Source organism: Dromiciops gliroides, chromosome 3 (genome assembly GCF_019393635.1).
Source record: "Dromiciops gliroides isolate mDroGli1 chromosome 3, mDroGli1.pri, whole genome shotgun sequence".
NCBI lineage: Eukaryota > Metazoa > Chordata > Mammalia > Microbiotheria > Microbiotheriidae > Dromiciops > Dromiciops gliroides.
This window is the reverse complement of record NC_057863.1, coordinates 226,484,331-226,508,375: the sequence shown is the minus strand read 5'-3', so window position 1 is coordinate 226,508,375 and position 24,045 is coordinate 226,484,331. Positions and strand designations below refer to the sequence as shown.

Sequence of the window (24,045 nt, the reverse complement as noted above, 5' to 3'; positions counted from 1 at the left end):
AAAATTTTTTTTCTTTATTTGATATGAATGAATGAAAAAACACTATATTCTAAACATTGTATGCTAGGAATTCACATAGGTAAAATGAGGTGTCAAGTCCCTTTTCTCAAGGAATTTATGTTCCAATTGGGGGAGCACATATAAAAGATTTTAGTTGTAGGGCAGATAGAAAGGAAGGGGTGAGAAGGAACACAAGTTCCAGGAATCCTTAGGGTGCATCAACACTCCTGTATCACAGTGCCTATGGGTCTGCGGAGCAAATAGCAAGGCTTATCAGTCCTCCTCTCCTGAAGATTTGTAGTTTTTGACTCCCAGGTCACCCCAGTAGCATGAACAGTGATGATGTGACTGGTCAGCTAGCCCATGGGGTCTGAACTGGCAGAGAGGGGCAGTCAGGGGGCCAGAGAGAGTGAAGAGAATTCAAGGAGGAAAAAGGTGCTCCCCACTTTATTTCTTCCTGGCTGCTTGATAGTTTCTCATCACTCCATACATTGAATATAAGACTGTTCTATTTTGACATATTTTTTTTCATTGACTTACTTTTACTGAAATAGCTGCTGAAGTGAGTGTTTGATTGACAAGAACATATACAGCATTTGCTTTAGTTCAGATCAGACATTCCATGTCACAGCCAGGAAACACGTGCCCCAGCACTCCCCCCGGCCCCAAATTCTTCTGGCCATATTTAAACTTATGAAGCTAAAACAAATCTGACCTTATTTTTAAAAGGTTGGGTTTTTTTGAGGAGTGAAAGGGGAGGGAGGGTGAAGTTTGCTTTTATAATGTAAACTATTCCATTCTTTTTTCATGGAACTGAAATCCCTCTAAACTTTTAAAATAATGCAGACCACATTTCTTTCATTTCATTTTCAACTCCTGACTCTTTCATCAAAAAAAAAATCATAACAGATTTGCAGTTTCATGTACAATCATCCTTTTTAGTATACAAAATTATGGAAATGCTTTTTTTATCCCATAAATTTTAAAAATATTATAGAAGAAACAGTGTGCCTGATGCCAAACTGGTACCAGGATAAACAGCAGCTCATAGAAACCTGTAAAGGATCCTCTGCTCTGATTCGTTTTGTGAAAGTTGGGGTGGGTTCTTAACAAATGAGAATTAGGTCATTTCAATCTACACAAAAAGATTGAATCATATACAACTTAAATCTGTGTGAGCTTCACATATGCTTGATTATTTCAAATTCTTAAATAATATAACTTTTTTTTTTTTTTTTAGTGAGGCAATTGGGGTTAAGTGACTTGCCCAGGGTCACACAGCTAGTAAGTGTTAAGTGTCTGAGGCCGGTAACTCAGGTACTCCTGACTCCAGGGCCGGTGCTCTGTCCACTGCGCCACCTAGCTGCCCCAATATAACTTTTTAAAAGCAATTAATACACAGATGGAAAGGATAACGAAAAGGGGAAACTGGGTGCTTTGTAATGGCAATCATCTGGAACTTGGCCAGATAGAGAAGATAAGAAAAAGAAAGGAGATGAGAAAATGCTCCTCCCTTCTTCTCAGGGGCTGGGGACTGTGACTGTGAAACATATGTGTGTGTGTGTGTGTGTGTGTGTGTGTGTGTGTGTGTGTATACACACACACATAGACTTGGCTGATGTCATTTTGTGGAACCGGGTTATTGTTTTTTAAAATTCTTTCATACAAGAGGTAGTAATTAAATGGGTAGTGACAGGGAGTATGTTTGTAAATAAAGGGGATGTAAAAATAAGATATCAGTACAATTAAACAAAAACCACATAATACACCACTTGAATCTCTTAGGATGTTTTCTGGACCAAACCTATGAGTTCCTTGTATATGTCTAGGTGTTAGGAAGCTCCGTATTTCAGTGCAGACTGTCACCTGCTAAGAAAGCTATCATCTTAATGAATTATCTGGGGGCATTAATAAGTTAATCATTTTGTCCAGGGCCACACAGTATATATTACATGTGACATTTGTTCCTAATCTTCTGGCTCAAAGTTTGCTCTCAATCCACTATTCTAGGTTACGTTCTGTGTTAAATACATATGGCTCTCTTTCTTTTTTAAAATTACATATTATGATTAATGTATAAATAAGTTTTACATGATTACCCATATGTAATCCATATCAAATTGCTTATTATCATAGAGAGTGGAGAGGGAAGGAGAAAATTTGGAAATTAAAATTTTATAAAAAATGAATGTTAAAATTTGTCTTTATATGTCATTGGAAAAAATAAAATGCTATTTAAAAGGAAAGATAGATAGATGTAGATATAAATACAGATACAGATATAGATAGGCATACATTAAAAACAAAGAGAATTAAAGTAGTATAATGGCCAAAGGGTTGGTGGCTGGTTTTAGGGGTCAGGAAGACTGTGTACAAGTCTTACCTCTGGCCTGTACAGGTTGTATAACCTCAGGGAAGTTAGTTGATCTCTATTAGCCCAAGCAATCCTCTAAGAATGTAAATTTAAAAAGAAGCCTCTGGTGGTGGTGAAAGAATTTCTCCATGGAGTGCCAAGTGTTGATAAAATCAGAGATCTGGACCTATTTATCTGTTTGTTTGTTTGTTTATTTATTTATTTTACTTACAGACCATAGTCATCTAACCATTCAGACTGTGAAAGCTGAGGAGTATTTTTTAAGCATCTTATATGTGCATAGTAAATATTGTAGGGAAAATAGAAATAGAAGCCACAAGCCTTTTACACTGGGGAAGTTTACATTCTAAAACTACTCATCTTACACCCATTTTAAGGAAGTGGATCATGAGAGCAGTTTCAATTAATTTGTAAAAGTCTTGGAATTTTGAGTATATGTTTAGAAATACCAGCCTTTCTTGTGGATTTCCTCAAACAAGGAAAATATCCTTTGTTGTCAACTCTAATTCTGTCTCAAGTAGAAGAGATTATGCCAAAGAACTATTCATTCTGTCTTCTCCTCTGCCATTCTCAGGGGAAATAAGTTTGTGTCATGATATGGTTTAGAGCTGGAAGTCCAAACAGACTTTTTGTGGCTTATTGCACATTTTTTATTTTATTTATTTTTGGTTTGTTTGTTTTATTCCACCCCTCACTCACTCTCCTTTTCTTGTTTCTCTCCCTCTTTAAAGAGTGGCAAATATACAGCAACAGTTGGCCTTGCTAGATAATGAGTCTTGGCCAGGAATAGCGGAGGCAGACAGGGACCGCCTTCAGCTCATTAAAGAAAAAGAAGCTCTCCTCCAAGAACTGCAGCTCATCAGCCAGCAGAGACGATCTCCAGAAGACATTGCCCGCTTGGAAGAGGAGAAAAGGCGTTTGGAGGAAGAGATTCAGAGGGCTAGAGCTACATCCGCCCATGGGGCCACAGAAAGGTTTGCTGACACTGATACTGATACTGTTTTTTTTATTTGGGGGGGGGGGAGGTTGGTGGGAGGTGGGGAGGGAGAGGTACCATGCAGTTGTGCAACTTTCTTACACTTCATTTTATTTGATCTAGTGTACTTTTATTTAAAACAACAACAAACTTCAATCCAGAGCAACCACTTGGATCTTTTTGTGTTTCTGTTTGGGTCAAGGAAAGAAATGGGAACTGGGCAAGTATGCAATAGACTGTTATTTTAGGAAGGCTCTGTGCTCCTGGGACCCCTGGCTCTTCTTCTGAGAAAGGAGCAGGTGGAGAAGAGTAGCCAGAGTCAAGAAAAAGAGAAAAAACAAGGTAATTGAGGATGGCACTAAAGCCAAAGGATAGACAGAATGGACTCGTGTGCCAGCTGTTGCTGACCCTTAGTTCAAATTAGACCAAATGAACACCTAGTGTTCATTGGTATAAGGAACTCCCAAGGAGAAGAGTCCCTCTTCTAGCAAATAAACACCTGCTCTTATAGTCTTAGAAATTTGCCTGGGGACACTGAGAGATCAAGTGACTTGTCCATGATCACACAGCCACTTTGTGTCAGAGAAACTGTAGCTGATACAGAGGCTTTATCTGGATTTAAATGCATTTATTTCCAGGAATGCATGGGTAAGAATCCTTCTTCAGACTTTTACTAGCCACATGACCATGGGTGAGTCTCTTAAAGCCTTTAGACTTCCTTTTCCTCAACTATAAAATTAGAAGGTTGGACTGAGTGACCTATAAGGTCCTTTTCAGCTGTATCAAGGTCCATGATCCTATGAGCTCAGGTCTTCCTAATTCTGGGGCCTGCCCTCTCCATTACACTATGTTGCTTCTCTCTGTTATCCCCACATTACAGATGAGGAAATTGAAACTCAGGGTGTTAGGAGCTTAGTCAATTAACAAGCACTTATTAAGAATCCACTGTATACTAAATACTGGGGAAACAAATATGGAAGTGAGAGGATCTCTGATTGTAAACCCAAACGAGCCCATGCCTCCCAAGACTATATTTCTATTCTTCTTCTTTCTCTGCCTTCCTGCATTAGAATATAATCTCCCTAACGGCAGGGCTGATCATTCTTTTTTGCTTATATTTGTATTCCCAGACTTAGCACACATAGTTCCTGGCACATAACAAATATGCTTTATTATCAATAATCTCTCCATATAATCTATATATTAGATAGATGATATAATCTAGCTGACTGTGCCAAAAAAAAAAAAAGTTTGCCAATTCTCATTCTCAACCATATTGTAGTCAACATTGTTAGTCAGGAGGTAAGTCAGGAGAGATGTAAATGGAAATATGTCGGTGGTAAGGACAATTAATAGTAAATGATAGAATCAGCATATTAAAAAAAAAAACCTTCCACAAACTGTTATCATTGGACACATGAAATCAGATAAAATGTAATCACAATACATGAGTTGTCCTATACTGAAGTTTTTTTGCAGGGCAAAAAACTATATCATCTATCTAATCTATCTCTCTAACAAATACATATATGTATATATAACATAAATAATAGTATAATCTACCTATATCAGGGCTTCTTAAACTTTTTCTACTTGCGACTCCTTTTTGCCTAAGAAATTTTTACACACCCCCGGGTATATAGGTATATAGAATAGGTATACAAATCAAACATTTACTGCCAAATTTTTTTGCGACCTCCCCTCCACATTCAGATATGCAACCCCTTATGGGATTGTGACCCACAGTTTAAAAAACTTTAATTGATATCTATCTAATCTATCTGTACCTTTATTATCTATCTATATTATCTATATAATCTACCTATATATCGATCATCTATCCAATCTGTCTATATTATCTCTCTAATATATCTATATCATCTATCTAATCTATTTCATCTGTCTGTTTATTTAGCTAGCTGCCTCTTTCTTTTTTTTTTTTTTTAAGTGAGGCAATTGGGGTTAAGTGACTTGCCCAGGGTCACACAGCTAGTAAGTGTTAAGTGTCTGAGGCCGGATTTGAACTCAGGTACTCCTGACTCCAGGGCCGGTACTCTATCCACTGTGCCACCTAGCTGCCCCTAGCTGCCTCTTTCTAAAAGTTTAAATTGTGATTGGGAAATATCTACAGCTAGAAAAGACCTCAGAAGCCATTTAGTCTGACCCCCTCATTTTATAGATGAAGAAACTGATACCCAGGACTGTTTAGTGAATTTCTCAAGGTCACGTAGATAGCATCAGAGGTAAGATTTAAACCCAGTTCCTCAGACTCTAAAACCAGTATTCTTTCGAATGTACCACTATGCCTAGAGGAACAGTGACCAGGGGAGTTTGGATTAGGTTGTATCAGGAATTGTGTGAGTATGGTCAGAGAAAAAATATATTATCCGTCTTTTCATGGCAGTATTGATTAGATTATTGTTCCCTGAATAAGAACAAAAGGCAGAAAGGTAGAGAGTTGGCCAGGGGAAGATCGGTAGTCCAGGACAGGTCACATGGTAAGATGCTTGGGCTACGGAGGCTCTGGTGACAATTTTGTCATACTTCCCTTATTAACAAGGAACAGTTTGGAGCAGATCGCCTTGACATTCAGGTTTGTCTTTCTTGAAGTCATGAAGTATTTTTCCTTTTCAGTCAAAAAGTTTTCAACATAATTTTCTTAAGAAAATATTTTTCCCGTATTGGTGTCAGGATTCTATGAAGGTATTGAAATTGTTAAGGATTCACATTTTGCCAGTTTGGTCTTGAGCACTTTCCATAATGAGGGAATCTGTTAGATCATAAAGCAGAAGTCTCTGTCCATTTTTGTACAGTCCTAATAAGTTCTTCATTATATTCTCAAAAATCTATTTTAATGGAACCCTTCAACAGTGGCCATAGTTCAAGGACCTTACAAAATAAATCGGATCTCTTCTCTGCATGACAGCCCCTCACCTATTTTAATAGCATCATCTTGCTTTTCTTTTACAATAAATAACCCATTTCCTTCCATTCTTCCTCATATTGTATGGTGTCACTGAATGCCTTCACCATTTGGTCATTCGCCACTAGAACACTCTCCAATTTGTCAGTATCTTTCCAAAATATGGTTGGACATGGGTATCCTAGGAATCATCAGCCTTGTCCTTCATGTACTAGTGCTATTACTATTTCTTTAGAGATTCTCTATGTTTATTAAGACATTGAGGTAGAGTACAGAGATGTCCATTACATTCTATCTATAAACACTGCTGATGGAAACCAGAACCAGATTCAAATGTAATTGGGAGGGGCAGCTAGGTGGCGCAGTAGATAGAGCACCGGCCCTGGAGTCAGGAGTACCTGGGTTCAAATCCTGCCTCAGACACTTAACACTTACTGGCTGTGTGACCCTGGGCAAGTCACTTATTGCCACCAATTGCCTCACAAAAAAAAAAAATTGGGACTATCTTTTGTTTGTTTGTTTGTTTGTAGGCAATGGGGGTTAAGTGACTTGCCCAGGGTCACACCGCTAGTAACTGTCAAGTGTCTGAGGCCAGATTTGAACTCAGGTACTCCTGAATCCAGGGGCGGTGCTTTAACCACTGCGCCATCTAGCTGCCCCCGGGATTATCTTTTGACAGAGTTACTGGTAGGCTAGCTAATCATGGGAAGACTATATACCTACTTTACTTGGATTTCAGGAAAACATTTGGCAGTCTCATGGACAAGACAGAGACATGAATTGGATGAAAATAATACAGATAGATTTATGACTGGTGGAATATGGCATTCTTTACTTTATTTATACAATCCATGATTTTATAGACTGTAATGTTTATAGACTTTATAATGTCTATAATACATGTTTAAATAGCACTTTATTGTTTGAAAATTCTTTCCTCACAATAACCCTGTGAACATAAGCATTATTATCCCATTTTACAGATGAGGAAATGGTTTCAGAAAGCTCATTTTCCCACAGTAGGAGCTATTAAAGCATATGACCAACATTGTATATTAAAAAGTTATGCAGGGGCAGCTAGGTGGTGCAGTGGATAAATCACTGGCCCTGGATTCAGGAGTACCTGAGTTCAAATCCAGCCTCAGACACTTGACACTTAACTAGCTGTGTGACCCTGGGCAAGTCACTTAACCCTGATTGCCCTGCCCCTCCAAAAAAAGAAAAAAAAAAGAATTGATACAAAGGATCAGTAGGATTACATCACCTAGAATTCTTCAGGAGAAATTAGCTGAGGAAAGAGCTAAAGTTCTAAAGACACAGAAATAGTTCAGATGAGGGAATGAAATGTAAGATATTATCTAAAGAGACTTAATTGGATACATATAGGAAATTTCTCAACTAGTTTAGATTTATGATAATGACATATATGGAAATGGAAGTAAATGCAGGTAATCATGGATGAGTAAGAAAGTGAGGTTTTCAACAAGATGGTCTCCAAGCTTCCTTGCAGCTTTGACATGCTGTGGTGCTGAGAAATTTGGAAATGAATACAAATAATAATTTTAAAATAGTTCAACAGTCCAGAAATCCTGATACGTTTTTGTTCAATTTCAATCTAGTGTGAAAATAGAAAATTATCATGGCATGTGGGAATAAAAAAAGACTTTAAAAATCTTTCTCTTTGAGGAGTATTTTTAGGGGAATAGAGGAAAATAGAGTCAGGGAGAGGATGAGCAATGGTAATGATGCCCCAAAAAACAATTTTTAAAAATATCAGTGTGGGGCAGCTAGGTGACGTAGTGGATAAAGCACCGGCCCTGGAGTCAGAAGTACCTGAGTTCAAATCCAGCCTCAGACACTTGACACTTACTAGCTATGTGACCCTGGGCAAGTCACTTAACCCTCACTGCCCTAAAAAAAAAAAAAGACAAGGAAAAAAAATATCAGTGATGCATTTTTAAATATACAGAAGAGAAGGAATTTCAAAAAGAAATAAGACAAGGACAATGTTATTATTATGTTAATTTTCATATATTCCTTAAACAAGCAAGCTATATTTAATAGGGATTCATTGTTTCCTGGTTCACTTTTTCTCTTTTTGATATCTTGAAATGTTCATATTTCTTAAGTTTATAATTTAAGTAAAGTCAAAATTTAAAAATTAAAATAAGAACCTTTCTCTTAGAGTAAGGGAATTTGTAACTGATCCAAAAATTGACAGTTGCCTAAGTAAAATTCCATCATAAGAAGGGCTACTTTTCAAGCAGAAATAATTCAGATATCTTTGAAATGTGAAAATTGTATTAAGTTAATATCAAATAGTAGCAATGCACTTTTTATGAAAAACAATGATTAGTATTTTCTTGACTAGCCATTAAAATAACGATTGACATCAAATTTATTTCTATTTTTTCTGGACTTAGTGGTTTCCTCAGGCAAAGATGTGCTATTCTTGGACTATGTGCCAATTAGTATCTTATGATATGAGGATAAAAAGTTGCCTAGAGGGTAATCTCCAATCGGTTCCTTCCCTTGTCTAACAATTCTGTATACCTTCAGTGGAAGAGAATTCTGCATAGTTTGATAACCTCCAAGTATCACTTCCTATAGGACCCTATTAAAACCCACCTATTCTATCTGCATAAGTATGCCACCCTCTTAGACTTCCAACTATATATTTTTAGAATGCCTTCATCATCTAGATGGGAACAGATGGAGTCTCAATAGTTGATATCTGGGTAGAAATAACAGTTAGGACCACTTGTAATCACTTGGTCAGAGATAGAATCATATATTCTATAATAATAATAGTAACAATAATTTTTAAACTCAAACTTTAGAAATCACTGAATGCAGCCCTCTCATTTTCTTTTTTTTTTCTTTTTTTTTTTTTTGTTTTTAGTGAGGCAATTGGGGTTAAATGACTTACCCAGGGTCACACAGTAAGTATTAAGTGTCTGAGGCCGGATTTGAACTCAGGTACTCCTGACTCCAGGGCCGGTGCTCTATAGCCCTCTCATTTTCTAGATGAAGATTTAAATGCACAAAACATATTTGGAAATATTTTCTGTGTCTTTTTGATCAATTCTTTGTAGTCATACTAAATAAAATTAATAAATCGAGTAGCTTAAAGCAGCTGTGCTTGTTTTTTTCTCAACATGCAGCAAGAGCAAGCTGGTTCAAAGATTCCTAAGGTATGCAAACACATCCTTACATTGTCACAGTCTTAAGACTTTTGACATAAAAACTACTGTAAATGAAAATCTATTTCATTTTTTAAAAAATCCTACCATCAGTGATTATCCAAAGGCTGAATGTGAGCAATTGATGCTCCAAGTATGTGTTAGCCTACATGTCTATGCATGCACATGTTCATACATACATTTTATATTTCAGGATTCTTCTTCAAGAAAAGCGAAACTGTTTGCTTATGCAGCTGGAAGAAGCCACACGTTTAACATCCTACCTACAATCTCAGTTAAAAAGGTAAGTCACTCTTATAAAGGTGTGTGTTACTTGTTCATTTTTACTCTTTACAAATAATTCCTATTAGCAATTCTCATTAACCAAAACAAAGGTACTGGAATGTATTTAAAGTTTTAAAAAGAACTGAGGAGTCATTTGGATTAAAAAAAAAAGTCGAAAAGGGGCAGAAATTACAGTCTAAAAAATTCTATCTATTCCAAGGAATTTAAGTAAAAATGCATTTGTCTTCAAAGCAACATAATTGCTGGCAAACTTATGTATATCAAATGATTTATAATGTTTAAAATAATAGATCCTAGGAATATGTGAGTGACTATGTATATGTACACATGTCCATAGGCCCTTTTTTAAAAATTAAGATAATAGGATGGAAATTTATAAGAGAAAAATCATTTCATGAAAAACTTGAGGAATCAATTTCATATGTTAAAAAACCAAGAAATTTGTAGGTGAGATTTGTATTTTTTCTCATAGCCAAAAAAATCCTAAAAGGGATTGGGGAGGAAACTGGATACCATTGTGATTTCAAAAACAACAACACCACAGCATTGTTTTACACACACACACACCATTGTGGTTGGAACATACTTCATCTAGATTTCATAGCTCTAATTTAATTTCATTATCTTTGACATTTTATCATCATCATGAAATTATTTTATTTCACATTTTAATCAAAGGGGAAAATGACTCATTGGGAAATAAATTCATCAAATTACTGGATATTGATAAAAGGAAGTAGAAACACTAATGTCTATAGGCTCATGATAGAAGTCATTGACTATAAAATGACAACAGATAACATCTTTATTTGAAAATTAATAACATCATACTTTAGGGCTAAGGAGTGGGGGTAAAATAATGGCTGCAAAAACAACATTCAAATGTTAACAGTTACTATTAGCAAGAGGAAGTAGATTGAATTTTCATTTTATAGAGTAGATGAGATACCTTTATATGGAATATAACTATGAAAGTGAGGTGATAAAGCTTGCATTTTTATTTCTTATTTCAGCTTATCTGCCAGCACTTTGACAGTGTCCTCTGGAAGCAGCAGGGGGTCACTGGCATCCAGCCGGGGATCACTGGCATCCAGCAGAGGTTCCTTAAGCTCAATCAGCTTTACAGACATCTACGGCCTTCCCCAGTATGAGAAATCAGATGCAGATTATGGCCAGCATCTGCGCTTTGATCTAATTCCATTTGATTCTCTGGGAAAAGATGCACCATTCTCTGAGTCCACTGGACATTCCAACTTCAATAAGCAAAGGAGGTCCCTGGACACACCTCAGTCCCTAGCTTCCTTGTCTTCTCGTTCTTCCTTGTCTTCCTTGTCTCCACCAAGTTCCCCGTTAGATACGCCTTTTCTTTCTGCCTCTCGGGATTCCCCTCTTGCTCAGATGTCTGATGGATTCGAAATGTTAGGCATGGGAGCTCTGGAAAGGCTCAGGGCTCAGGCCTCAGCTATGGGGGATGATGAGACACAGGGGACAACTTCACTTCAACATTCTGGATATCACGGGGACAGTGAAGGAGCTCGAGAACAGCTACAACCACAACTGGCAAATAACCCAACTACTAGTGGAAGTAAGTGTATATAGACAGGATTGAGGCAGGGGGAGGTTGGCAGGTGGAGAAGAAGGTGGTATAATTTTATATTTAAAGTTCTTTCTCTCCCTGGTATAACTTAATATTACATAATACCAGGTTGGGGGGCGGGTTATGACTTGGCAGAATCAGGATGATGTGAATTTTATGCCTAGAAGGTTTTGAATAATACTGCAAACCCAGAAATGATACTATTATGTTAACATCATATATAATAGGCATATAATATACATGGGTGTGTGTGTGTGAGATCAGACTAAGGACCAGATTAGTTTAGAGAGAGTTAATGGTAGTTGTTTACTTCTTCCATATGAATATGTTGCTGTTTTTAAAAAGGAAATAAAGAAGTAATTTAAAATAATTATTATTTAATCTAATTTTTCCATCCTGTCTTTGAAGGTTTTAAAAACTAAGGTGCCCAATAGAATAATCAACATGTCTTTATGTCCCCAATCCTCTTGTCTTCCTTTCAAGCTTCTCTCCTCCAGGCTCCCTATTCGTCCCCCAATCCATCCTATGTTTAGTTTTAAAACCCTCTCATTGTTTATCATTGCCATGCTGATGGATACTAAATATTTTGCAAAGTTGTTTTGGTATTAGCTTCTAAATGCATCTGGCTCATACTATGTTTTTTACTGCCACCTTGTGGTAAGTTACCATATACCGCAGCCAGATGACTGGAAACCCCATGAAAATTAAAATAATATACTAAAACAAAGTCAGAATGGAACATTCTTGAAGGCTTGGGATTGGATAAAATAAGTACAGAGCACAACTGTAATTCCCATGAGGTCTATAGAAAGAACGTAGTCCAAATCTAATATTCATGATAACAAGTAAATAGATAAATAAACGAATGAATGAATGAATGAATGGACAGAGACAGACAGATAGATAGATAGTGTTTATTATCATTGTCTGCATTGGTGGAGGGAGTTTCCATACTAGAAATTTGTATGGAGATGAGATCAGAAATTAGAATCTCTCCTCTCCTCTGTATCACAGAACCTAAAAGGATGCTTTCCACAGTTTAGCAGATGCTTTTTAGTGTCTTTTAAATGTCTCATTTTACAAAAAAACTACTCTCAGAATGGTTTGTCAACTTATCTAAAAATCACAAAACTTATATTCACTATCTAATAATTCCTATAAAATAATATTGCTGTGTATACTAAGAAGTTTTCATTTGGAAAGAAAATAATATTTTCTCAAATAAATTTTTTTATGTAGACTTCAGTCATTTGTACTTTTTTTTTTGAGGAGCCAGAGAAAGGGAAACATTCTTGGACCTTGAAATTTTAATTTCACAAACATTTTTAACATTTAAATAACCAGTGTATTTTTTAAGTTAAAATGTACCGTGATCTCAATATAATTTCCTGTTTTCAATTATATATTCATTATGAATAAATAGGCATCTTTAGTCTTCTCATCCAGTTATTGACATATTAATGACTGTATTCATGCTCTGTTTTTAAATGTCAGCTTAGAAAATCTACACTTTTTCACTCTTTGCTTTTTATCTTGTTTCTCATGCGGCACGACAGAAAAATTCACTGTAAGTGAACTTAATATTGTTTTTTCACCTTTGACTACTAGATTTTTATTGCATTGTTGTCTAGTAAATATGGTGCCTAATGATATGGAGAAGGTGCTTTGTAGTAGTCTTAGACCTTATCATATAGAGAATTGCTCTAATTATTTAAGGTTTGTGCTGCCTACTGAATCCTTGTAAAACGCTTTTTGAGACTTTTGATTTCTTTTGTATTGTTTTTTGGTTTTTATTTTTGTGTTTTTGTGGGGCAATGAGGGCTAAGTGACTTGCCGAGGGTCACAAAGCTAGTAAGTGCAAGTGTCTGAGGCCGGATTTGGACTCAGGTCCTCCAGAATCCAGGGCTGGTGCTTTATCCACTGCGCCACCTAGCTGTCCCCTTTTGTATTGTTTTTTAGGGGAATTTATTAAGTCTAATATGACACACTTGGGCTGTAATCCTGTAGATTGATATGCTTTTTACTATGTTTCTCCTCCCTTTTGTTCAAGCATTTTTATGCCCCTTAGAATGTGTGTGTCAGTGTATGTAAATGGTTAAAAGAACATTTTTTAAAGGTAAGAGATTTAAAAAGTAAATGTGGCTCTAAGATTTCTAGTCCTCACTTTATGTACTTTACTCCCTATGGTTAACCTCACTGCATTGAAACCCACGAGCAGATGTTTTGGGATGTTGAGCGGTTTCTTCCATGTTGTTTTTTCTGACCGAGGGCAACTGCTGACAGTACCTCTTTCATTTAACTTTTGTGGCCATGTGGATTCAGTGACCTTGCCAGGGGGTTTCTTTGAGAATTCTTCCTTTATTTTGATTTCTGCATTATCTTTTGCAGGGATAATGGTGAGAAAGGAATGGTATTTGTATTAATGCTGCCAAGTTGGTTGGAGAGCTTAGTTTCAGCATAGTTAATGAAATAAAACTTACCTTTGTAACCTCAAGTCCATGGCATAATATTTTTTAAATTTCATGAGTACAGCTTATTGAGTGCAGACTTGATACCTTGCAAATTCTGGGTGGCTTTTATTATCTAAGTTGGTTGAATAGAAGATAAGTTGCAGAAAATGAGACCACCTAAAATTTTCACTCTGCTCTTATCTGATCATTGTATAGACAGACTTATTTCATTCCTCAATTGTTCAAAATAGGAGGCAATGCAAATCAGTCCTTTTTCAAAAAAAAGTACATGGTTCCTTTTTTAGACATAGTTATTGTGGTTCCTCCAGTTTTTTTTCTTTAAATAAAATTTTATTGGTCCTATGCAGGTAATTTTTAAATGCCCATTATTGAATACCTTTGTATAACCTAGCCTTGTATCCAACATTTAATCTTTTGTTCCACATATTGGCTAACAGAAAAATTTTTATCAGAGATTTCAAATAGTAATATTTTATAGGGTTCTATGTTAATGAGGAAAAAGTTATTTCAAATAATGATTTTTCTTTTTAAATAGTTTTTCAGAGCTTTTAAAGAGGTCTAGCTATTTTTAACCATGAAGAAAAGTAACCACAAAGTTCCTTTCTCCATTTTTCCAGAAGAAAAAATTGGATCTCTCTATATATATATTTTCAAAAGATAGATTAAAATAGTCTCAGCTAGAAATTTATATTTCATATTTTCACCAACAGTAGCACCAACTTCTTAGCATCTTTCATATAGATGTCAAAATTTATTGTCACCTTCTAACTTTTGTTTATTTCTTTTCTCTACAGCAGTTACTTTAAGAGAAGACAGTGCTAGGAGGTCAGAGAGAAGGGCCAGACGGGTTTCTGCATGTCTCTCTGATTATTCACTGGCTAGTGACAGTGGTGTATTTGAACCTTTAACCAAAAGGTTGGTTATTTGATTTTTTTAATCCTTCCTTTTCCCCATAGATGATTTACTGACATATATTGCAGTGTTCTCTTTAGATCCTAAACAAAATGATTATACTGATTCCTTTATACTGTAGAACACTTGGACTTACAGTACTAAGACATTTAACTTTATTCTCCATCTCCCTGAATTTGGGTTGTGGTAGACCCTAAGAGGAAATTCCTTTGTGGGTTTTGGGGGGTGGTAATGGGTTGGTCTTTTCCCATCACCCACCTATTTCCCTGCAGGGAAGATTCCTGCCCTCATCCTGACTCAGTGAGTCAGTCATTCAAATAAGCATTTATTATATATTATACATTTATTATTTAAAACAAATACTTATTCACTGACTTTCATGCCAGTAGTTATATTTTTATGCTTCCATGTTAATGTGGGAAAAATCTGTCTAATTCAACTGTTCATACATAAAGGAGAATATTGATCAGCTGTAATTTGTGTTCCTACTTTATCTTCTTATTTTTAAAAAGCTGACTGATTACAGTTACTTTTAAATATCTAAAACCTTTCTTTGTCTTCCTCTAATTTTTGTCACACTATGTCTAATTGGGTTCTGTACCCTTTGCCAATATCAAAAGTTTCCTTGAAAGTCATTGAAAAATCCCTTTTGTTGACTCCAGAATATTCACTTGTTGGATATATTTTTAAATTAATATCTCTCCTTTAAACTTTGCTCTGAATACTGCATATGGCTTAGAATTTAGTGAGAGTGGACAGATCGTTAGATAAGGAGTCAAAAGATCTGATTCTAATTCCTACCCTTCAGCTACAGGCTATGTGACTTTGTGTATTACCCTAAATGTTTGAGCCTCCATTTTTGTCATCTGTAGAGCAATGATAATAATTTCTTTTAGTTTTGTCACAGAATTATTTTGAGGATCAGATAGTGTCTTATATATGTATGTGTATATATATATAATATATATAAAATCCTTATAAAAACTTTTTAATTATAGTATTATACAGAAAGGAGTATTGTTGTTGTTATTATTATTATTCCTAATAAAGATGAAATGAAGTGAGGAGAAACAATTAAATAAAGATTTGGATAGAGTAAGGAAAATGAAAAAAATTTTAAGTCAGATAAACATTGAAAATGGAAAGTAGAACAGACTGGTAATAAAAGTCTATTTTAAACAGTTCATAACATTTTTTTCAATGAGTCATGAAAATGGGTAGCTAGTTGGCACAGTGGATAAAGCACCAGCCCTAGATTCAGGAGGACCTTAGTTCAAATCCGGCCTCAGACAATTGACATTTACTATCTGTGTGACCCTGGACAAGTCACTTAACCCTCGTTGCCCCACAAAAACAAACAAACAAAAAATGACAAAAAAAAAGAAGTCATGAAAATATTTTCTTAAAGCTAGATTTAGAATAAAAGAAAATATTTTATTGCCAAGTACCTTGCTGTGTAAAAGGTAACACCTTTGTGTAGCAAAGGAGCCTGAAAAAAATGAGTATGTTCTTTACTTCGTCATTACCTATAACCTTCACTAAATCTATGTACCCTTTATCAGTTTCTGGCTCACTCACACTCCTCCACACAATCAGTCAATAAACACTTACTACTAGGTGCCAGATGCTATACTTAGTGCAGGGTATACAAATTAAAAAAAAAAAAATAAAACGTAGTCCATACTCTCCAGGAACTTAGAGTCTGAAGGGAGAGACAGCAAGTACATGAATAATAGAAAAGAGTGGTGATGATGATGAAGATAGCAATAGAAGCAGGATTATGCTACTCTGCACATTTATATAATGCTTTAAAATGTGTAAAGTGCTTTCCTCACAGCAGTCCTATGAGCTAAGTAGAAATTGTTATTATTCTCATTTTAGTTTCCTTAGAAACTGAGGTTTAGAGATGTTCTGGGATTTGAGTAGGGTCACATATTTTAAAAGTTATCACACACAGAACTTGAATCTAGGTCCTTCTATCTCCAAATCCAGTACTTGACAGTTTCAATTATGTGGTAACCTTGGAGTTATTATGATTGATTAATTAGTTTATGGGTGAATGTCCACTGGGGATATGACACTAAACTAGTTTCTTAAAGAGTTTGTTTGATATAACATTTAAGATTACAATATAGGGCAACATTGTCATATGAAATTGACTTAAGTTTAAAGTATTGGGTAACATATACTACCTACTTGATAAAAGCACTTTTTAAATCTTAAAAGTAGTAAGTAAATGTGATTTGTTGTTACTGTTACTATCATCACTATTAGGTATGAGCTCTAATTTTTATAGATAAACTTCTCATATTAAAAAGCATCCAATAAAAGCTCATATAAAGTAGCTTCTCCAAGGCAGAAAGCAAAAGTCTGTTTTTCAAAAATTCAGAACAAATGGCAGATGAAGAGCTAGTTTAAGAATACTTATTTACATCTACTGAATTGCATATGTTGGTAATTGACATGAGAACAACTAAAAGGAGAATATGCATAACCCACATTAGCCATTCGTTTAAAATGGGTATTTAAAGGTAACATAGATCAAGACTATTTTGACTGCTATATTAACTGGTATTTAGTTAACAGGCAGCTTTTACTCACTTTCCCTTCTATTCTTGGGTGTGTCTTAATCTAGCTTGCATCTTTAATTACACACTGATCATTCTCTGCTCTGGCCTCTTCAGGGTTTGCTTGTTTATTTTTTTTAAGCTAGCATTAATATTTTGTTTTAAGGTTTGCAAAGCACTTTACAAACATCGCATTTGATCCTCACAATAACCCTGGGAGGAAGGTGCTATTATTATCCTTTTTTTACAGATGAGGCTGAGAGAGATTAAGTAACTTGCACAGGGTCAAATTTGAACTCAGGTCTCTCTGACTGTGGGTCCAGCGCTCTTTCCGCTGCATCACCCAGCTTTGGCTTTTTCTTAAAAGAGTAAAACCTCCAGGGACAATATTCCTTAAAAGAAAAATTGATCTCGATGTAAAGTTTTGGGATAATTTTTAATCTTGATTCTTAAAAGTCCTGTGTATTGTGAGGGGAAAAATAAGTCTCTGAGCTCCACGAGTTTGCCTCCTGCTGGACTGAGACACTTGGCACATTTCACTTAAAACAACTCCTTGATGTAGTGAATTGGATTTAAGTGAGGGAAGGCTGTGCAAAGTCTTACTCTCTGCTCCAGAGCCATCAGGGTCCAGTGACAAGATATATATTAGAACAACTGGAGATGGCCCCAGATGTTTGAGGCAATCTGGGTTAAGTGACTTGTCCAGGGTCTCACAGCTAGTGTCAAGTGTCTGAGGCTGGATTTGAACTCAAGTCCTTCTGACTCCAGGGCCAGTGCTCTATCCACTGCACCACCTAGCTGCTCTAATAGATGTAGCATCTTAGTTAGAAAGGTCAGGGTTCAAGTCCTACACCAGACACCTACTAAATAAGTGGCTTTGAGCTAGTAATTTAACCTCCTGGCAACTCAATAAGATTTTAATTTCCCTAACACTTGCCAGACTGCATTAGTGTTATGGGAATTTCCTGACTGGAGAGCTACCATAACCAGTGAAAATATCAGTGTAGTTTAAAAAAAAAAAGGTTGCTATTATTCCTTAATTAGCATGTGTATATAACCAAACCACACGGGGGTGGGGAGGGTGGGGGAATTTCTGTTTTTCATGTGGGTTTATTGGTTCACAGTACAGATGGAGGGTCAGTTTGATACAGTGGGAAAGTACTGGATTTGGAATCTGAGTATTTGAGTTCTAACCTAGATTTTGCTGTTGACTATATGCATATATTTGAGCAAGTTAATTAATATCCCTGGACATCAGTTCCCTCATCTGTTAAAATGATAGCATTGTGCAAGATGACCTAGAAAGCACCTTTTAGCTCTAAATTTGTGATCCCATGATTCCTTTGGTTTCCAAACTGTCTGTGTTGGGGACAGCTGGGTAGCGCAGTGGATAAAGCACCGGCCCTGGATTCAGGAGTACCTGAGTTCAAATCCGGCCTCAGACACTTGACACTTACTAGCTGTGTGACCCTGGGCAAGTCACTTAACCCCCATTGCCCGGCAAAAAAACAAAACAAAACAAAAAAACCTGTCTGTGTCACTCTATGGCTCATTCTGCTAAGAGACTGAACAAATTATTTTGACTCACTGAACTAATTCTTTTCTACTGTGTTTTCTATACAGTTGAGTTTTAAGAAAATGTTGAAAAGATGCTTTCTGAAAAAGTAGAATTAACTATCTAGGAAGTATGTTTAGCTTTTAGTTAAGCATTTATTCAGTTGTTTTCCTATCCAGTTATTAAAAAGCATCTCTAAAAGATAACAGTATCATAATGATAATAATAATGATGATAGCTAACATTTATATAGTGCTTTAAGGTTAGCAAAACACACCATGTATATGTATAAAAATGTGTATAAATATATGTATGTATATATATATCTGTATGTACACATATCATTTGGATAGAGAGTAGGCTTCAGAATCAGGACGACTGGGGTTCAAGGCCTACCTCTGGCACACATGAACTCTGTGGTCATGAACAAGTCACTGTCGCTATCAAGCCACTTTCTAAGATTTTTAGGTTGTAGAAAAGTTGCTGATCTACATTGGTAGGTGGAGTTTCCTCATTGGAAGTTCTTTCTGCAAGTGAAATCACAGGTTCATTCCAAAGGCCACATTTTCTGGTAAGAAGAGAATTACCCAAACTGAAAGAGCTGATGGGTTTAATTCCCTTAGAAGAAATCTAAGTGGATAACCTTGTCCTTTTCCCAACTATCAATAGGAATGAGGATATTGAAGAGCCTTCATACAATGATGCTACCACTAATGAAGAGCCCCAGATACATGTTGGATTTTTGTAAGTTCAGACTAAATCTATTCCCTTTTTTGCTGATACTATGGACATGGTAGGTAGATCCCTTCTCCCTCTGCCTCCACTGCCAAAGGTTTGAGGAGACATGTCTTCTCATATCCCCATTTTGGATCCAAGCTTGCAACAAGTATTTATTAAGCACTTGCTATAGACACCATTATGAAGAAATGGAGAGTGGGAAGGAGCCGGTACACAAATGAAGGTTAGGAGAGCTGGGACTTAATGGAACAGGTGTTAAAAAAAAAAGCTCTCTGTGCATATTTATTGTTTGTAAAAATTATTATAGATCTTTGCTGGGAATTGAAATAACCATTCCCATCTGCTTCAGGGGTGGGGGTGGGGGGCAAGGATTGCACAGATGATAAAGCTGATTTACCTTCATTACTCAATTTGTGTCATCAGAGGACCACGATATCCTTTTTTGGTTTCCAGCTGCAATTTTTTTTTCCTTTAAGGGGTAGCTATTGAATAACTGACAGAATAATGATGATAACTAATGTCCATGAAGACAACAAATCAGCTTTGTGTAAATTGCAAAGGAATGACACCATATGTATGTGTATCTATAATATATGTACATACATCTATAATGTGTGTACACACACACACACACACACACACACATATTCTTTTATTCTCATTGCTGCAGTTCAAGTTGAGTTTTGACCCTTTATTCTCCCCATTCCCAACCCCTTTATCCAGGTAGTTTCATGTGAATGACTTTACTGTTTTATTTTCTAGGCATGATAGAGGAAATGATTGTCTCTTAGTGAATGTCCTTCAACTCAAGAATTTTGCTGGGCTGATTGTGAAAGAAGGCTGCAAGATGTAAGTGAACACTCTAATTCAACTTTAATTTTTCAAATTCCAGGGACCTGGGGGTTTCCCCAGCGTGTGCCTTCTCCTTCTTAGTCCAGAAGACATCCTTTTCTTCCATGCCCGATGATAAGTTCTTCATGAAATATTACCCAATACCTAGCTTTCTGGTAGGCTATCATCTGGAAAAAGAATTAGGCTGGACCAGACCTTTCTAGAGATTGCCTTTCCTGTAGGCATAACCTTAGAGCAGTAGTGTCAAACTCAAATTGAAATGGATCTAGAAAAAACCACAAATTAACATTATCTATGTTGTATTGTATTTTATTTGTTTTGTTAAACATTTCCCAATTACATTTTAATCTGTTTCAACCTCACTTGGGATGTGAGTTTGACACATCTGTTCTTAAAGAATGGTCACCACCATACCAGGATAGGGACAGACCTTTAGTAAAGGGGAATATAAGTAATCTACATATTTTTGGTGAAAAACAAATAGTGATTCAAGGAACAATCCTCTTGAACAAATTCTTGTTTTAACACACACAGGCCCACACATATATATCTCAATCATCCATATACTATCTAAATAAAGTGGTTCTTGAAATAGAAATTCTGTAGAAACTCACTAATTTGAATTGTCTAGTAGGAGATGACCAATATGAAATGTGAAATATTGATAAGGATCAATCTGTCAATAAGCATTTATTTAGCACCTACTATGTGTCAGGCATTTGTAGTACAAAGACAAAAATAAAATCATCTTTGTTCTGAAGGCTGTTAACATTCAATCATGAAATGTTATTGCTGTTTAGTACTTTCATTAACACACTCGTTTAACAAAGAATTGCCATTTGAAGACAAAAAGGGTGCTAGTATACTGCCTGTAACCTGCCACCCTCTCTGTTCCTCTGGTGATTGAGAGCATTTGTGTCTTGGGGGTTAGACAGAGAGGAAATCACAGTGGCGTGTGGACTTAGAAATGAGGCATGCCAGGGACAGCTAGATGGCACCGACCCTGGAGTCAGGAGTACCTGAGTTCAAATCCGGCCTCAGACACTTAACACTTACTAGCTGTGTGACCCTGGGCAAGTCACTTAACCCCAATTGCCTCACTAAAAAAAAAAAGAAAGAAAGAAAGAAATGAGGCATGCCAACCATCCACTTCAGGATTGAATCCATTTAGTTCTTTCCAGCCTCTCTCATACATCATATTTTAAAAGCCAGAAATTAAACAATATTATACTATGCTTATAGTATAACATTATTTGTAAATGAGTATTCCTAAAGGGCTACAAGCATGTTTTTAACAAGTAGATAAATATTCCCCTTGTGATTTTATTTACACTAACTTGCATTTGCTAACTCTATAAAGATAGTAAACAGTGAACTTTCTCTGTGAGTCATTCTGCAATCTGCATTTGTGAGTTTTTATTGTAGTTGTATTTTTTTAAAGTACAGACTCCTTACTTAATGTGACATTCAATGCCCTCCATATTTTGGCTTCCAGACTTATTTCACATTACTCAAAATATATACTAACCAGACTTGACTATTTACAATTCCTGAACTTTACCTGTGCCCTCACAGGGCCTTCCTCATTTATACTTCCTGTATTTCTTACTATCCTTCAAGGGTCAGCTCATGAATGACTTCTATGAAACTATCATTGATGCCAATAACTATTGTTATTCTCTTCTATCATCAAGTATTTCTAGCACTCTTTGTTGACTGTCTCTCTCTCTTTTGGGGGGGGGGGCAGTGAGGATTAAGTGACTTGCCCAAGGTCACACAGCTAGTAAGTGTCAAGTGTCTGAGGCCAGATTTGAATTCAGATCCTCCTGAATCCAGGGCTGGTGCTTTAACCACTATGCCACCTAGCTGCCCCTGATTGTCTCTTTTTATGTTGCTTTACCTTCATAGCCTAGGTTAAACTCGTTTCTCTTTTGGGTAAATCTCCCTATAGAATATAAGCTGCCTGAAGGCAGGGACTAATTCGTTGTTTTTGTATCTCTCATTACCTACCATAGTGCTTGCTAATAGTAGGTACTTAGTATATACGTGTGTCTAGATATATACATACATACACACACCTATATATACACATATACATATAGTGCTTGCTAGGCTAGTAGATACTTAGTGTATTTGTGTGTCTATATAGATATACATAGATACATACACATATATGTGCACATATACATACACAAACGTATATATTTTGATGGGGGCAGGGAGTAGGCAATCAGGGTTAAGTGACTTGCCAAGGGTCACACAGCTAGTAAGTTTCTGAGGCCAGATTTGAGTTCAGCTCCTCCTGACTCCAAGATTGGTTCTCTTTCCACTGTGCCACCCAGCTACCCCTCATATAGATATTTTTAAATTTTAATTTTATGTAAGACTTTTCCCCAGGTCTTTAGTAACTTTTTTTTAACCTTCTGTCAAGTGAAAGTAGTACTCAGCTTTGATATAGAAAAACAGCATTTTAGAGGTAGGAGAGGCCTTAGAAATTATGCAGTCAAATCCCTTCATTTTACAGATGAGGAAACTGAGGCAGTGAGAGGCAGATTGACTGCTTGCTTATGACTCATTAATGGGAGAGCTGAGAGTAGAAGTTGTCTCCTTATTCTCAGTTCAGTGCTCTTTACACTGTCCCAAACTACTTTTCTTGCCAAAAAACATCTTTGGTGTTACCTATTACTATGACATTGCTATTGATTAGAAATATGTGTGGATATATATATATATACGTACATACATACACACACACACACAGATTTATAGGCTGTAGAGTGAGTCTAATCAAATGACTATTTGTTTAATGTCTATTCAAAATTTAACGTATTTTTAATTTACTTCCAGACACATTAGAGTCTATTTGCCAACTCTTGACTCCGGCACACCAAATACTTATTGCTCCAAAGCTCTGGAATTTCAAGCTCCATTAATATTTAATGAAGTTTTCCAAATCCCTGCACATTCAAGTGTCTTAAAATTAAAGTCACTTCAGCTGTATGTTTGTTCTGTTGACCATCAGCTTCAAGAGGAATTGCTAGTAAGTGGTTGTTTTCTTTTTAAGGAGGGGAAGGAGTGGTAAAATGTATTTCATGATGGAAATTCATATTATTTAGATTAATCCAGCTCAGTGATTTGAAATAGAAAGGAAAGAGGATGGCAGCATACACATATGTACCCGGGGGTTGAGGGGGCAGGGCAAGAGAGAGAGAAAGAGAGAGAGGATCTATGATTTCATTGATATGGGTGCTTTCACCACTATCAGTTGTTGCAACCTTTTCGCACCTTACTATAGGAGTTTCATGAGTCATTGTGGCCAAAAAAAAAAATCCTCTTCACCAGGTAGGTAACTTTCTGGGGATGAAGCTTTCCAAAGTGGTCTAGACTCAAGTCAGATGCTTCTGTGGCCATAGTTGTAACCTTTGGGACTCGGTAGGATCTCCTAGAATTTGAGCATAGCCTTTGAAAACCCAAGGTCACAACACCAGAACAGATTGGAAGAGGAACTACTAAAATATTCTCTCTGTCTGTGTGTGTGTGTGTGTGTGTGTGTGTCTCTCTCTGTATTTCTGTCTCTTTATCTCTCTCTCCC

The 24,045-nt window shown here is 36.3% G+C and overlaps 1 protein-coding gene across 4 annotated transcripts in view; it reads left to right on the top strand.

The window, feature by feature from the left end:
* Positions 1 to 24,045, top strand: part of WWC3 (WWC family member 3) — a 212,791-nt gene that overhangs the window by 168,795 nt on the left and 19,951 nt on the right. For 2 of the 4 annotated variants that reach the window (XM_043996697.1, XM_043996695.1), the window contains exons 9-16: positions 3,106 to 3,348; positions 9,438 to 9,467; positions 9,670 to 9,759; positions 10,775 to 11,346; positions 14,624 to 14,744; positions 19,533 to 19,607; positions 20,364 to 20,450; positions 23,301 to 23,493. In XM_043996697.1, the coding sequence (XP_043852632.1) occupies positions 3,106 to 3,348; positions 9,438 to 9,467; positions 9,670 to 9,759; positions 10,775 to 11,346; positions 14,624 to 14,744; positions 19,533 to 19,607; positions 20,364 to 20,450; positions 23,301 to 23,493 (1,411 nt within the window). The remainder of the gene's footprint in view (positions 1 to 3,105; positions 3,349 to 9,437; positions 9,468 to 9,669; positions 9,760 to 10,774; positions 11,347 to 14,623; positions 14,745 to 19,532; positions 19,608 to 20,363; positions 20,451 to 23,300; positions 23,494 to 24,045) is intronic. The other 2 variants (XM_043996696.1, XM_043996698.1) reach the window with 2 other exon arrangements.